The 17,576-nt window shown below is 37.5% G+C and overlaps 2 protein-coding genes across 8 annotated transcripts in view; one reads left to right on the top strand and one right to left on the bottom strand.

Annotated features, from left to right (window-relative positions):
- CACNA2D3 (calcium voltage-gated channel auxiliary subunit alpha2delta 3) overlaps positions 1-17,576 on the bottom strand; it is a 458,323-nt gene that overhangs the window by 35,986 nt on the left and 404,761 nt on the right. For all 7 annotated transcript variants that reach the window (XR_015701497.1, XR_015701498.1, XM_087744701.1 and 4 more), the window contains 4 exons: positions 11,565-11,626; positions 10,582-10,626; positions 4,550-4,612; positions 1,203-1,273 (listed from right to left, as the gene is read on the bottom strand). Coding sequence is in view for 5 of the 7 variants with exons in the window: in XM_087744701.1 (XP_087600827.1) it covers positions 1,203-1,273; positions 4,550-4,612; positions 10,582-10,626; positions 11,565-11,626 (241 nt within the window). In the remaining 2 variants the exon portion in view is untranslated. The remainder of the gene's footprint in view (positions 1-1,202; positions 1,274-4,549; positions 4,613-10,581; positions 10,627-11,564; positions 11,627-17,576) is intronic.
- Positions 1-17,576, top strand: part of LRTM1 (leucine rich repeat transmembrane protein 1) — a 115,766-nt gene that overhangs the window by 75,069 nt on the left and 23,121 nt on the right. The gene's annotated exons all lie outside the window — the stretch shown is intronic.

The raw sequence follows: 17,576 nt of genomic DNA, 5'->3' as shown, positions 1-17,576 counted from the left end.
AAATGCTCTGCTAGGCAGGACAAAACAAATTGGGACAAATTAAAGCATTAGCCCTTGATTTTGACTGTATGTTTTTGTTTGCATTAAATAAAATGCTTCATCTCTTGTATAAACAGATCTTTTCATAGTAGAAGCCAGCCTATAAATATGTATTACTTCACTTCCTTTTACAGCATATGTTAAGAATGTAGTGCTAAACACAAAAAGGTTGCCACCCTCAGAAAACTAGGATTTGGGATGATTCAGTGAGTGCTAGATCTTTCCATTTCAGGTCAGTCATTTACTGGGAGTGGTATTCAGCTATAATGCGCAGAGGCAGCACGGAATGCTTTCTGCCTTTAAGAGAGCTGGTTTACCAAGGAAGCACGCAAACCATCTGTTTTGAAAGCCTCTGTATACAACCTCACATGTACTAACTAAATTCAGGGTTGATGGGATCAGCGATGTGTCTTTTTTTATACTAGAAATGCACAGGAAAATAAAAAGGGAAAGTGTAATATATATGGTCAGCACTTCTCCCATGCTGTAAGAGGACAAAGGGGTAAGGAACAGTTCTTAGACCATGTGAAAGCCATGAAGACTCCAGTGTTGAGTTACAGGTTAAAGGGAAAAGTTCTTTCTTACTTCCCCAGGATGCATAATTTCTTTCAAAGGACAACACGTAAAATCACTATCAGTTTTTACTGTCATCATGACAGTAAGACCAGGGCAATAGTCACAGCAATGTTCAAAGGTGAGTTAGCATGTGAATGAAAACGAGTTGCTGGCAGAACACTCTTTCCCTTTAACAGCAGAGCATTTTGCACTGCCTAGTTTAAGCAATCTCCAACTTCTTACAGGTCAAAATGTTTCACGTTGCATCAATGATTTGCTTTAGAGCCATGTAAAACCGTTCAGTACTAGATACGGCCCAATCCCTCTTGCACTTGAGTACAGCGGGAACAGGAGAGGCACACAGTTTTAGCATCGTAGTCAAATAAACTCTTCTTTTAACAAGACACTGACTGTAGGCTGTCTCCAATACTCTTAACATTCAGTGTGCATGGCATCGAGTTACACTCGGATCATATGGAAAAGAGGTATAAACGAGAATCCAGTGACACTGCCAGTGTTGGCCTTCTTTTATATGACTTTGGATTTGGTTTATGTCATTTTGTTGTTACAGTGTTTTTAAAGAGAGGGAAAGTTGAGTTAATTCTTACCTCTTAAAGGAGCCCATTGTTAGCAGCTTGTTCATCACAGCCCCTTCAACCTCCCCAAAAAAGTAACCAGTCTGTAAGGGGAAAATGCAAGAAATTACCAGAAGCGTAGATAAATGCAAAACAACACTGGATGCAATTTAAACTGGCATATTCGAGGATCTGACAAGAGTGGCTTTGACAGTTACATAGATAGGTTTTCAGGACTACTGCTACATAAAAACTGAAGAGGACTTCACAGTCATGGCAAGTTACAGGGATTACGTTATTACCCCTGAGCAGATGCGAGAGCTTAAACAATATATTGAGGTACGTTATATAACATCTAATATCAGAAATAAAAACCATCCAAACCTAAAGCTTATGAAGAAAACACACTAATCCGATGACAAACCCTTGCGATTAAAATGCTACTCAAAAAAGACATAAACAGGTTGTGAGAGGATTTCATAAACAGTCATTAAAAAGCATTGTTTATAATTCCTGCATGACCTGTTTAAGGAGCTGGAACAGTACATTTCATCAATCCTATAAATTTAAACTCCATTCAGAGTCATTTCATACTTAAAACCACTCAGCCTGATGAATTACTCATTTTGTCCTTGTTCAGTAGATGTGGACTAATAAAAATAAATCTCTGTTGAGGAAACTAACGTTCATGGTATGAATTTGGTATGTAGGTGGAAGTGACTCCATCATCCGCAGCCATTCATATGACAGCGGAAAATCTTGCATGTGCAGCATTTTTCTAGCTTGGGACGACATTTTTTATTTTAGAGCCTCACCTCCCAGAAGGACTGGGTATGTTCTCTGCATTGTTTAAAGGGAGAAATCCCACAATTTATGGGGGGGAAGTGCACTACACTCTCAAATTGCATGGATTCCATAGGTTTTGTATGAATTAAACCCCAATTCCATTACAAGGAACTTAGCTGACCTCAAGTGTGCACCTGGGAGTTCACAGGCAGAAAAGTTACAACCCTAGCCAAAAAAGGCATTCCTCCACCTAAAAAGCAAGTATTGCCTTTTTTTTTTAAACTCAGGGGAAACTTGGAACATTTTCCAAAACATGCGGGTGTGTAAAGTCTCCTAGAAACAAGAGGAACATTTGTATCTTACATGACTAAAAATACTAGCTTCGATAGCTCTAGCTGACTGATGAAGAAAGATTATCCTAACTACTGGAGAGGCAGTCCATGTCAAAAAGCCCAAGCCATAAATGCCTAGTACAACCTTAGATAGTGATAAACCTGATTTATCAAGTTGTGTTTCAGTCTTATAAAGACATTTCAGTGACAGTTGTCTCCACAAAAGCTCCATTTGTAAATGCTAGTTCTCCCCCAAAGCATAACACCCAGATTATCATTATTTTTCAGTCCATTAGGATTTAGTTGCAATTCCGATGAGGAATTACACTGCCCTTGAACAAGATTCTTAGAGCAGTTCAGGTCATTTTCGGAAAGTCCATGGAAAGCCAGTGCCGAAGCAACTCCAGACAGCTGAGTAATCGATAACGTGTCATCCCACTTCCCTACCCCTTCTCTATCCACAATAGAGTGTATACATACTGACACATGTAAAAATAAACATATACTATGGTAATTATCATAATCTTACTACAGCGTTATATAAACATAGAGACAACGTTACTGTCCATCTTAGGCTTAGATCCATTGTAACTAAAAAACTAGGTCGTAACACAGTTCTAGCCTAGTTCTGGTCCAACAGTTGTCCACACTATATTCCTCACAGGAATATGTAATGGCTAGTATAAGGTAACCTACCAAAGGAAAAATCTCTTCCTAATCATATGTATTGGCTGTAGCCAACTATCAACTAGCAAATCAGTTACACAAGTCACAATTAAGTACCTGTGAATAACAGCAACAACAACAGGGGGAATAATGAGACAAAAATGTTTTAAATGTATCAAGATTATTCTACAATGAGTGTTTTTCTTAGGTCACTGCACAACTAAGTAGAAAATAGAGATCTGATAGATAGATACAATGGAGAAAAAAAACAAACAGCTGCCTCTAACATAATGCAGTTAATATTTAAGCAATGTTACATTTTTAGTTCATATTATTATTTGGGTACATCCTAGAATTATACTCGGACCATGCTTGATATTCTAAAGGGACGGCAGCAATAAAATTAATAAAGTAAACCAAAATAATCCATTTCGGTGCTCAGTTTTGCATATAAGACAACATATCATGAAGAATGACTTTTGCCTGACACAGTACGGCGTGCGTAACAGTTAATGCTCTAGTACACATTGGAAGGATAATAGTTTCAGAAAAATTGTGTTTCCCTTGTTCATTATGTGCTAATAGACTTTGCAAAGTCTCAACCAAAAGGGAGCAAGGGAGAGAGGCATCATGAGGAAACGTGCAATTACTTTTGCCCTATGCAAAAGTGAAAAATATCTGTATCTTTTTACTTTCAGAAGTATCAGATTTAAGGTTGCAATAATTCAAACTTTTAATTTAAAAGCAAAATGCTCAGTTTGGTTTCTTTTTCGTCATTCACTTTGAGTTTTTTATCTCCTCTCCAGTCACTCTTCCAAGTTACCCAGAGCTTTTTCCGATAGCTGTTTCTCAGTAACCAACCCAGTCATAACAAATTTAATTCACCTGAGGGATAAGTAGGAGCGTGGATATTCCTATTCACAGTCCCAACACATAAAAGAAATTCAACTTCAGACGATTCTGGCATAATTGGGGCACCATCCCAGCAGTTTTCAGGCAAAAGTTAATGAGAATGATAATGGTTCCTTCATAACATTTCCAGGATTGAGCAATTATACCTTCATTTTTCAATAATTTTCCATAAAGACAAAGCAAATTAATGTTTTGAATGATCTTCTCATTAATCATGATCCTTGTCCTCTCTCTTGTGATGCTGAGTGCTTAGTTTTAATCCTTCAATAACTGTAATCCACTTCAGAAAACAAACTCCTCAGCTAACAGCTCTGTAAAATTTCATTATCTCAATTCTGAATATAAAAGCTCTGTGTCCCCAGCGTCCTCCCTCCCTCCCGAACCTTTCCATGTGGCAAAAATGCCACAGAGAATCTTTTTTTCATGGGGTAAAAATGTCTTACAGAAGACAGACACTTCTGCAGCAAAAAAGCCCTTCAAGAGAACATTTATGAGTTTAAGAGCAGACCCTGCCCCAGTGGGAGACAGAAACTCAGCTCCTGTGAGAAACAACTTTGTTGAAGCAATTTTTTGAATTTTATGTTACTAATTCCTTAACATTTTAAGATAGTGGCCTATTTAAAAAACAAGTCATTTTATATGAATGTGTTACATGAGAAGATTGAATAAAAATCTTTCACTTACCTGTCTATAGTCTTCAGACACTAAAATAAATCCATTGTTATCTATTAGGTAACAGTTGATTGCCTGAAAAATAACAAAATACAACTTTAATTTTTTATTTTAGGATACACCAATAAGTTAATTACTTACTTCACTCTAATACCAAGTGACTTCTAAATGGGTAAAGCCTTCAGTTGTTACATAGTGAATGTGGTCTCAACTTATGGGATGTTACCTGATTTAATTTTTATGCATTTGTTTCATGCAAAACAAAACAAAGATGTGTACAGAAAGGGAAGATGTAAGATAATTATAAATAAACATAAAAAGAACAAGGTCAGTGTTTCTATAATCCATTCTTACAAGTTTCCCTTATAACTAAGTTTGCAACGACATAGAGCTTTGTTGCTCCTGATGGCTTCTCCTGTGTTTGGAGAAAAACATCAGCCCAATGTCATTACCTTAATGATGCATTAATGAAAACACAGTGTCAGCCTGGAGGACCAACAGGGGACCAGGTAGTATTTTTTAATTTGTTCATTGGGGGATGGGACCAGAAACTTCTGTAAAAGAGGCCCCACAGGTCTCTTAAATCTTTTCAAATTGTGTTTTTAATTGGGAACTGGATTTAGAGGTAGGACTGTTAGCTTTTTGTAGGTCAGATGTATAAACTGTATAAAACAAGGTAAACCCAAATCAGTGCTTCCCTCCACACATGCATGTGCTATTTTAACCTCAAGTGAATTACTTGCTACAGGCAAAGTTTTAATTACTGTGCTGCAGAGTTTAAACATAAGGTTCAACTCAAACCTTGATATAACTCAGTTTCCCTTCAGTATTGCCAAATACCCACCTCAGCGTTAAATCTTTAACGTATTTCTATTGTTGGTCTAAATCAGCAAACATGTAGGATGGCTTCCATGTAGGAACCATCATGGCTTTGCTTTTAATTCAAAACCTTTCCTGCTGCAAATGGGCTGCACAGAGACATGACAAAATCTGCATTCTGCTAGACTCTGCGCACCCAGCAAAATCCCTCTGCTGTTTTAGAGAGGAAAGCAGTTCCATGCAGTAGTGGTTGGGCAAGACACGAAAATGCAGTCTGATTTTTCAAGAGATGCTTAGATGTGCCTGACTCCTTCTGGCCACATATTAGTACTGTTCTGTGGGGCTGAAGAAGAGGAGAGATTTGCAGAAATGCTGACTCGAAGTTTAGTTTTTAAAAAAGCAAAGAAGCCCAAATCAGGCAAAAGTTTGGAATGAACGTCATTCCCTAACGCAAATGCAGGATATTCATTCTAATAGGGGAACCTAAGCTACAGACACCCCCAGTGACAGAAAACCTGTCAAAAAGGAAGCTGAAACAACTCACTTCCAACCTTTGATCTGCTAGAAAGCCAAAAATTGGCAAATGCAATGTGAAAAGCTGATGATGATGGCAAAGAATCGAGTAGAGCTAATGCATTCAGAAGAGGCAGCTACTCAACCTCAGCGGCGTGTGAAGGGTGGAATTTCAGCAGCAGACTGTAACACCAGAGCACCGCTCTCCCCAAAGTCAATCATAAGCCTCCCACTGACTTTATTAGGAGAGGAGCTAAGTCAACAAAGAGCCTTTTGAGGATACATATTTGCAGTCCTCGTGCATGAAAGACTAATCTAAAGATAGTGCTTTAGAAACAATATTTCTCCACACTATAGGAAATAAATAAAAGTAGTTATGCTGGACAAGGAAGAGTGTAGGCTTAATTTCATAGTTTATGGATTATAGCAGTTGGGAAAACACTGGCTTGATTCCAGAATTGGTGGCCATGTCTCAAATGTCTAAGCCACAATCATGCACTAGCATTGTTCAGAATTTAAAAAGATACTAACGTTTTAGAATGATTATTGGAAACAAGCACAACGCGGTAAGTGCAATCTGTATCTTTTTGGAGGAACGTGAAGATGAGAGGGCTTCTATTTCAATCCATTTTAGAAACATTAACAAGGGAAAAATATTCATTCAGAACCCTTCATTCACCTGCTTGCCAGCAAGATAAGTAACTTTCAATATTCAGCACTACATTAAAGAAACAGTTTGTAACTTAAATGTAGCACGGACAAAGGCCAGTGAGGTGCATTTACTTGTCCAATACATTAGCTAATCTCAAACAGAAGATTTCAGGTAGAAGATTAATGCATGGGATAATAGCATTTGCATAGACTAGAGCTGTATGAAAGCGGTGTAATTCACAATGTTCCACAGGTATTGGAAGGGAACTATGCACAGGTTTGCCCAGAGGTTCAAGTTCAGTGAACTTCAGATTTCAAGGGGAACGTTCCGCAGGCGGAGAGTCCCCGAGCTTGTAAAACAGAGTAGGCATGAAGTCCAGAATAAACACAGCAAGAATGTTGACCGAGGGCTGAGAACACATTTGAATTACAGTAACTTTGATCAAGTTCAAGTCCTCTATGTATTTTTCACAGCTCCGATATACAATAACAGTAATGGAATGTAATATGGGTTAAGAAACCAAAAACGAAAAAGAAAGAAAACAGAACATTAAAATAAAATGTGAGCTATCAGGAAAACAAGAAGAAACAAGCAATTTCAACGCTCTCAAAAAAAAGAAGGAAAAAAAAGGACTTCTAATTAATTGGATGTCTGTATTTTAGAATCAAAAGTATCACGCAAACTCATCAACTAATTCCCTGTATGACTATTGTGCCACTCTATTTGCATTAATGTCTTTATACTTTTAAATGCTTTAATTTATACCATACCTGTTCAGCAGATATTTTCTTGCCATTGAGAAAAGACAGCTGTGAAAGTTAATAGACTCAACAGAGGAGCTGTGATACTTGATTGAGTCCTATCAACAGTAGATTTTGTCATTAAAACAAAGTTTGGAATCTCTAAATCATCAAGGTTCACACTATTACTAAATTTCTCCATATGCTTACACGGCTCCTCCTGGTGTCAAGTGAAAGTAGCTGAAAAGACTTTAAACTGCTTGTATTTTCTTTGCATATGGTTGTAATTGCAAAAGAAGTTCTGCCTGAATATTTAGCAAAGTATATGACAATTCTTATTAACTGCCAATGCGATAAAAGAGAAGAGAGTAGATTGTTTCTGGCTGTGCCCTCTTGGAATCTTGACGGGTGCATACCGGGCTTCCCAGCAAGGACAGACCAAAACCATTTTTGCAGTAATGATAATACGCTTGTTGTGATGACGTAGTTGGACGCTTTGCAGAAGGAGCATGTTTTACACAAGAAATGATGTAATATTACTATGCTATCGCACAGGCTATTGCAAATGAAGGAAGTAATCTCTGCCCAGTTTTTAACCCCAACAGCACGGTGGTTTAGGCTAAACAAGGAGGAGATTTTATACAGCACTCTAACTTTACTCAGGCTACCTGCAATTGTATTTCTCAAGCTGGTTGGCTATGACTGGAAACCCACTGATGAAAATATTTAAAGCTGCTGGAAACAATTCGAGGTAAAGCTTGCACATTAAGTCTAGAGCAAGCTACAGTAAAGCAAGGCCACAAAACTCAGGTAATTACCAGCTCTACAGACCTTCTTTCTCAATAGATGTCTGATCACTCTTAGGAGAATGGGGTAATAAACATGATGAGCTCACCTTAAAATTGGTTAATATGCAAATGACAGCCGGGGATTTGGGCTAAGTAAGCACTTCCACCCACACCTGGGTGGAACCTGCTTTGGTTTTCATTATTTCATATTTGGAAAAGTTTACTTAATGATTAAAATAATACAAGCTTTAAATGGAAGAGTCCATAAGTTGTTATAGCTAGAAATGCAAAAGATATGTTGACTCATATGGTCCGTTTCACTGCCAAAGACGGCACGATCATCAGGCCTTTGTGTTTTGGCTTACTGCAAATTCTATTTTCTATTATTTATTGCTATCTCTATCCTCCAACTGTTAGATCCCAGGGTCCTAGCAGATGACTTATAGTTTGTTGTAGGCTTTGCTGATTTGGTATGCTGAAGAACTTAGTGTTCCGCTCCTATAACTGCTGATGTATTAAGCTCTGCCTTTCTCCCTGGAATGGTTTTTGTGATCTGAATCTCATATTAAGCAGACACGTAGTTTAAAAAATTTTATCACTGCACCTATGTGCTGGACTCACTTTTCAATAAAACACATTTCAACATCACAGTATATGAGGTAGTGAAGTAGCATCAAGGAAGTGATATTGCTAGGATTGATGATGTACCTTTTAAACTTCTTATAAATTACTTTACACAAAAGTAATAAAAAATTAAAATATCATTTTTTGCCTTAAACAACTAAATATCCAATACAATAATGGCACATGTTAGAAAGTACTCTTCAAAGACATTCGTGTCTTTAAAGTTTTGAATTACCTATCCTCAGGAAAGCCCAACGCTGCTAAGCGTTCCCTACAGGAACCATCACACAGTACTTTATGTAACCATTCTTGTTAATCTTCTTCTGTCCTGAACAGCCCCGAACAAACCCGGTGCTACACAACACAAAGCACACTCCAAATGAATTCACTATTGTATAGGCAGGAATAGAGTCAGGGCAGCGGTTCGGGTGGTGGAAGATGTGGAGATTTCATTGGAAATACATTAACGCAGGGCAAGCAGCACCTCTGCGATAAGAAGTGGAAGTCTATTTCAAATGCTGGAACAGTCAGAAAGAGACTTGCAAGGCCAGACTATGAGAAAGATAAGGAGAGACAGCAGAGAAAGAGAAAATAAAGACTTATGGAATACCGCAAATAACATGTGTGGGTTCCGACTGTAAAAAGCAGTGACACAAACTTGTGAGAACTTGAAGATATCAGAGAGAAGAGGTGAGAAGGCATTGTTTAAACGCCAGAGCTTGCAGCGGTGGGGGTAACTGCTCGGATTTTCATGGTTTGCTGTGAGTACCGTATGTTACGCCTTGTTGAAAAGGGCGTAAAAACTGACGCTGTGCTGACTGCTGACTCTTGGCCGTACAGATAGCAGCCTTCCTGAAAACAACTAGGCATGTATAAAAAAACTGAACAAAACTGTATAAAACTTTGTAAGTGCATAAAAAAAACGTTCTCCTACTTAGAAAAAAGATTGCAAAAACATTGCATTAGCATGAGTTACAGAGCCAAACAGGCTCTTAGCTTTTATGTACGTTTTGCAATAGTTCTTTTGGCCACTGTGTGAAAAGTATCATACAAATACAGCCTGCAGTTTTTATTTCCAGATGTAGGAATTTACATTTTATCATATTTAAATTCATATAGCTTGTTCAAACACAGTTTATCAGGTGATCCAGGTCTCCTCACACCATTCATCAGTTTAGAGGTAACACACGGATGTTATCAGTAATTGCTTTGTTTTCTTCCAAATCACTAACTATACATGATACAATATCTCAAACCCAACTCTGATTTTCTAGAGTCTTGTACGCCTAATTCCTCCCATATATCAATACAGTCAGTGCTTTATTAACCCCTTTTTAATTCATTTAACCTGTTATACATTGGTTGCTTAACCAAAACATTGTATGGTATGATGTCAAATGCTTTACAAAAATCTATGCATAAGATATTAAAAATACTACTTTTATCTAACAAATTAAACTACGTAAAAAGCTACTTCAGTGAGTGCATTAAGCCAAACTGACTAAGGTTACTTCTTTTTTTATTTCTGAAGTGCTATTAATGTATTAGTTCTGCATAGATTCAGCTCTGAATTCATGTCCAATTCTAGTGTGAACGTCAGAGATTAGCTTCTAAGATGAACAATAAAGTAGTAATAAAATGCCTTAGAACAGCTTCAAATTATTTCCGAAACTGGATTCACAAAGCAGGAGTTATTACAATGCATACTTCAAGTGTCAACCTTGTAATTAAATGGATGTTTGTAAGCAATCAAAAAAAGTCTCACTATCTAAATAGTATAATACTTAGAAGGCGATCCCAAATTACACCAGGAGATTATAATGTACAATGAGATGTTCGAACTAAATTCATCAACTGGATGTTCTACTGCAGTAGAGATATAAATGGAAAAAAATATCTGTTACTTACTTCATCATCACAACTTATAGCACACCTGCCATCGAGAGATGCACACTGGAGATGATATCAAAAATCAATAAAATATTTTCATTTATCATTTGATGATTACAAAATATAACATTTGAAAAATCCATACGAGCACAATTATAAAGAAGCTGATACTGATTACATTTTTAACTGACAGCAATTGTTCTAAAAATGACTAGGAAAGTTATAAATCTGTTCACCAATCCCGTTCTGTTCCTGTCTGCAGAGAAAGGGCGCTTTCACGCTGCAACGATTTCAACTGTTTGAAACACCATAATCTCCTCCAGGTGTTAGAAGCTTGGAGACCATTCGAAGACAAGATACATGATTTTCCTACAGGGGTGGGGTCGGACCTGCATTTTAGGGGTCATTTTCTGAAACAGAACAGTTCCAATCTGCTCTCAAAATAGGGATGGCATCTCCTGTCTTTAGAAAGTACAGAATTATCCTCGTCAATGAATACAAATTCTATATCCTGAACATTTTAGGTATAGTTCATTGAAGACTATGAATGCCAACCATGATTCAATAATCTAGTTTAGTTAATTAATCTATGTGATACTTCAGTTACTGAATGTTAGAAGATAGGTCCTACGTGAGTGAGTAGGCATAATTCTGCTGTCACTGGAAATGAATAAGTATCAGAGTTTGGTTTACTGAGGGAGAAAATCAATATGTGTCAGGCCAACAAAGTAACTCCTTATGTCTAAAGGGGTCTAAAATCAATAATCTTTCTACTTGCTTCCATAAATATGGGATCAAGCAACTCTTTGTGACCACTGAATTCGCTTTTTTGTAACGATGAACTGGAATGTAAATCAGAAAAGCTAGCCATTATATATTTCAAATACACTGTTTCTTTACAATAGCTTTGCTTGTGACGAAAAAAGTTGCAGATCATCATCTGCACAGTTAGAAAGCTGTTGAGGATTCAGTGACAAAGAAAATTTCAATTTAAAATATACCTGTCTGCTTGCAGTCCAAAATTTCCGCTGGAAAAATTCAAGTTTCATCTGGATACCTACAGCTGGGAAAGACATAAAGAAAAAGAATAAATAAAATAAAACCAACATGTTTAATTCCTTCAAAATGATTATTTAAAGTTAATCAGAAGGAAAAACAGTCTTATAGTAAAAAGGGAAATTAAGCCCTAAAATAAAAAAACACAACTAATTAAATTGAAGAGACCACAGAGTCATATTGTAAACCATTTACAGTTTGGTTAAAGATGAAGACATTGTTAATATAATGTGAAGAATACACAAGGCAAACATCATTCAAACTGCATAAGAACGACAAGCTGAACATATTTGTGTTCACATCTATCTCAGATTTATGTTTTGCTGATACCAATAGAACAGCTGTAGCAAGACACAATATGTGTTTTGTGCTGAAACACAGGAAGATGTGCTGAAACAACATGAAAATGTTGGTTAACATTTCAAGCGATCATTTGGGTTTGGGTCATTTAATCCATGAATTATCAGTGGAACACAAGAAGCCTATTTCAAATATTAAAAACGGCTTTAAAAAAATTGAAATTAAGAGCGTTACGTGCAATTCTGTCAAATGAAAGTATCTGACAAACATTACTGGTTTTCAAATTTCAAAAAAAAAAGCATACTAATGATAAAAGCTTGTAATTTTTTTAATAACGATTCAAGATACTACTGGTTTAAATTATATATTTCTCATAACCTCAGGTGGGATTATGTTCTTCCCAATATCAGTGAACCTTCCTTCCAGCGTAGTCTGATGTTCCTCTCAGACCTAGCACTGCCTTGTTTCTATTGACCAATATAACGCATTGTGGCTTGCATAAGCTCCAAAGGCAGTTGATTCGTCTGGGTTCACCTGCCTAAACTGAGGGAATGACAACATATCCATCTGCCTGTGCGGGAAATTTCTGAATTAGCTTCCTTTTATTTAAAAGAGGTTAATATGATGAAAAATATGGCAGGAAGACAGGGACTGAGGGGCTAAAGACATCTGCTTTGATTGCTCTTAGCAGCTATTTCGGCATCCCTGGACCATATCACTCTCTCACAGAGCTCAGCCTGTGCTAGGTTTTTCTGCAAAGTATTTCAGGGCTGGCCCTGTACCAAGTGATATTCTAGTTGTTCGGTGCAATTTATCAACATGTTCTAGTTCAGTGCCCTACAGCTTTTTCATGTCAGCTCAGAGAATACATCATTGCTAGGGTAAAAAGAATGAACTGATGACTAATCTATAACCTTAGTATACTATTTGTTTCACAAAAGGTAGAGTTTTTAAAGCCTTGAAAGTCTGAAGACTTAACTTCTAGCAAATTTATTGCTACAATGTTTTGTTTAAAAACAAACGAAACTTCAAAAAAATTTAGTTGTTTTGGAAAATTGAAGAAAATTTCATTTATTCATTTCTCCTCCAGTATCCACAGCAGGGTTCATTTAAAAACACATTGACATTTACATTATTGGTACTTGCTTTTGCAAATGCACAACTGCTGATGTCATGCATATATTTTGTTTTGTGTTAGGAGATACGAAAAAGTATGTGAAATGAAATTTGTAATGAACTGATACAATGGGATGTGAAATTACAGAAGGAATTTTCTTATTATAGCAGCTTATCAATAGTCTTCTGCTATCCGTAACTCATGAACATTTTTGCTTAACAGAGTAAGCAGAGAAATCCTGTTCTCCTTTTGAATAAACTCCAGAGGAGACTCTCTCCAGCTACATTTTGTTATCTAGTAACTTATTTTACGGTCAATGAGAAGATGCTCTCTGACAGCCATGCAGCACATGTTTTCTTGATCTGCTGTTTGCCTTTAGCTTCACTCTTAGCATGCAGGTGATCTGCACATGCTACCTGCTTTTTCTGAAATGGAGGCAAAACACACACATTTTCAGGAACTTTCCACAAGGAAATCATATTGCTTCTGGATACTATGTCAGTATTTGAAATGTCACTCTCATACTACATTTCTACCAATCCGTTTAATCATATAAGAATTAATGTAAAACCATTTATATCAGTAAAAGAAAGTCTTGATTTCGGCAAGCAAAGTTTATGCCTTGTTTTCTGCATGCGAACATTCCTGTTGAATTCCCTGAATCAAGCCACATGATCAGCATTCGATACACAAATAGGTACCTTGCTCAATCGAGGCCTAGATTTGACTCTAACACTCTAAGACTCCAACCTGCAAAGCATGCCATCTTTTGCAGGTTTCAGGTGGAATCAATAGCTTTCTCATCATGGAGGGTCAGACTTCTTTTCCAAAAGATACAGAACGAACAAGCTTTCTGAGCAATGAAACGTGGTATCTAAGGGAAACTGGAGTGAGAAATGCTTGTCTTTACTCCACACTGGAAAAATGTAAATTCTTAAATCTGTCTTGCAAATTTTTAAATGTTTCTGAGCTCTCAGTTTAAAGGCAACCTGACAGGATCTAGTGGAGTCAACCTCACTTCTCAGCTGGGTCAGAGCTGTAAGCCAGCAGGCGTTTCTCTCCGGGGAACAAACAAGTTAAGCTACACAGAGCCACGGAGCTGCACCTTTCCCCAAATGATTTTGTAACAGCATCTTCTGGCTAATCTGTTTTGAACGGCTAAGTTCCTGAAAAAATAGATGTTCAAAAGATGCAGATTTTCAGAAGTGTTTACACAAGGTTGCTATTAATGCCCACTGATTTCTATGATTCCATAACCAAGCAGGTTCCTAATCTGTTGAACTATTTCTAGAAACGCTCCAAAATGCTCGTCTCCACCTCTGGACTCTCACGTGCCTTACAAATTCTGTTCCTCACTCGTTCACAAACACTAAGAACAGCAACCACCTATACTTACTACAGAGTACCTCTCAACAAAGAATCTGAAAATACTCCGTAAATGTGGTTAAGTCTTAATATTCTTATCATTAATATTCTTATTTATGATGCATAAAGGAAACGAATACCAGAGTTCACACAAAGATCTGATAGGAAGAATCACAACGGCGGAGTTTAGAATAAAACACAGACCTGTCCTATCAGTTAGAAGTACTGCTGCTCCTAACAGGCACAGGTGAGCGGACTGTGGTTAGATACTGTTCATTTAAGGTCCTGACAAGGCCGACCCTTTGGAGCTCGCACCCTTAGTACAGACACCACCCCCCAGAGCAGAAAAGCAGTTGCCAAAATTGAGAAAATTATCAAGGTCATTATCTTGATGATGGAAAAACAGAGTTGTTATCAAACATCAACTTAAGGTTTAAACCTGTAAGAAACATTTATAAAGCTTTAAAGGATGAAGACAAAGATCTATTCCACTCTGTTTATGGAACTTCATCCATTTGTGCTTATATATCCAACACACGTAGCATCTATCCAAGACCTATAGTATATCTAAACAGCAAAATACCAGTACAGATCAATAACAGTGGTATTAGAACACAAAATATTCCATTACATGTCAGTGATAAGTCTCCGTAATTTAGAGATTATTTGATCTGCCATGACTGGCCTGTTTAAAATGCCTGGCAAAGCAACTTGTGATTAAATGTCATTTTTGTTCTTGCAAACTATTAATGAAAGTGTAATAAACATTAAGGAACAATTAAAACTATTGTTCTCCCATAATGAAGTTGTATGTATATACACATTTGAGCAGGATGTTGGGCTACATGACCTCAGGAGATCCCTCCCAATCTAAATTATCTTATGATTCTAAGATTTAAAGGTAAATGTTTTGTAGAGAAGTGCTACATACATAGCCTGGAATCTTCCTTAAATAAAAAGGAAGTGAGTATGTACTGAAGGTTTCCTAGTATCCGGTGTAATTTACCTACCACGTGAGAGAGAATCTGAAACAGTAACAAGCTAATTACGGCACAGCTCATCTGTAAAAGATTCCCTGTGCACGTTTTAATGAGCTGCACAACGGAATGCTGTAGTATAAAGACAATTGAAATACTGCGACTAATTTCTATGAAACACGGGGCATCCCTCTTCACGAAGACGAGGCAGCCGCAGTTTTGTTTTCGTAGTATTAGCTCTATGAATTTTGATGCTTTCTTGGACAGACTGTGAGGGGAAATAAAAGATAGTGAGAAATACTGGGCTTGCTCCCACTTGAGCAGATTCCCGTGATTTCAGCAGTAGCGTAGTTTGTGTAGAAACTGAAGGCCAGGCATTATCAGTGTAGTTACCGTCTTCCTTACTTTTTCAAAAAAGATTCAGTTTATTTCTCTACCTAACTTTTAAAAGAGCTGTATCGCTAATCTCTGAGGCACAATACCATTGAAGGAGGTAAAAGAGAAACGCATCTTAAACTTAGTCTACTCTGGTTGAGGTAATACAGTGTTATAACAGCAACATTTTAAGTGTAATGCACAACAGATTACATATTTCCCTTGTGAAGTATTTCCTCAGAGTTCTGTAATCCTTTTACTTGTTATTAAATAACGAAGTTCGACATGACAGTTGGACTCGATCTATGGTTGGACTCGATGATCTTAAGGATCTTTTCCAACCTAAATGATTCTATGATCTGTACCTATGTTGCAGGGTAGGAGGAGAAAACACAGCTCCCATAAACATGGTATGGTATGGTGAAAGCAGCAATAGACATTTTCTGTTATTGCGGTGCTGGAGCGTGTCCAGAGAAGGACAACAGAGCTGGTGAAGGTTATAGAGAACAAGCCATACGAGGAGCGGCTGGGGGAGCTGGGGGGGCTCAGCCTGGAGAAGAGGAGGCTGAGGGGAGCCCTCATCGCTCTCTGCAATGGCCTGAAAGGAGGCTGGAGCGAGGTGGGGGTCGGTCTCTTCTCCCCAGTAACAAGCGATGGGATGAGAGGGAATGGCCTCAAGCTGCACCAGGGGAGGTTTAGGTCGGATATTAGGAAAAACTTCTTCGTAGAAAGGGTTGGCAAGCATTGGCCCAGGCTGCCCAGGGAAGTGGTCGAGTCCCCATCCCCGGAGGTATTTAAAAGCCGGAGATGTGGTGCTTAGGGACATGGTTTAGTGGTGGGCTTGGCAGTGTTAGGTTAATGGTTGGACTTCATGATCTTAAAGGTCTCTTCCAACCAAAACAATTCTAGGATTCTAGGATTGTTTGTGTTCATTTCAAGATCTCCATGGTTAAGCAAATGGACAGAAAGATAAGGAAAGCCTTCCTCAACAAATTACTTCTGTGCAGAGAATTACAAGAGCTCTTAGGCTCTAAGTAAAAAGAATCATCTCCTACTTAAAATGAGAGGAAAATAGATGAGACTGATTTATTTCAGGCAAGAGAGGAGCTGAACGTCCCTATAAACCTGGCAGCGGGATTCCAAATACATAATTGAGGAAGAAGTAGTAAAAGCTAAAAGCATTTCCATTCTGTGAAATATCTATAGAATGTGACACTATATAAAAGCACTAGATCAGCAAGGTTAGAAAAATATCTTAAGGCCTCCATTCCCTTTTCCCACAGAATACAGTACAGACTAAGATTCTTTCTCATACATAAAAGACACTTAGCATTTTGAGGACATTTGCACCTCCTATTTCTGATAGAATTACCTTAAACAAGGTTTAACTTGGCTTCAAAATAAGGAATCTTGGAGACAGATTTGTAGCAGGATTACTTTTTTAATCTATATTGCCTTTGTTTATTAAGCTTAGACTCCTTAAGATTCCTTTCTTTCTGCCTACTCATATTATCTCTTATTACTATCTTTCAAAATATCTAATAACTAAACATGAAATATTCCAGAACACCTTTAACTACTTAAAGTTGATTGCACTTCTTCTGTTTATACTCTAAACCTGTTTCAGTTCAAAATCTCTCTTCAGTTTTTAGCTCAGCCAAAGAATGAGATGCTGAATATTACACCCCAATGCATAATATTGAGAAATAAACACCGTAACTGCCAACAAGTACCTCTAATACAGATTAATGGAAGACTCCCACCGCCAAAGATGATGCCCTTAAAAATACTTCTAAAACATATGTGTTACGTACTGTCATTAA

This window comes from Nipponia nippon, unplaced genomic scaffold (genome assembly GCF_047370975.1).
Source record: "Nipponia nippon isolate SJK-2023a ecotype South Korea unplaced genomic scaffold, ASM4737097v1 scaffold_9, whole genome shotgun sequence".
Classification (NCBI taxonomy): domain Eukaryota; kingdom Metazoa; phylum Chordata; class Aves; order Pelecaniformes; family Threskiornithidae; genus Nipponia; species Nipponia nippon.
Note: the sequence above shows the minus strand (reverse complement) of the source record. Positions and strands in the feature narration are given on the sequence as shown.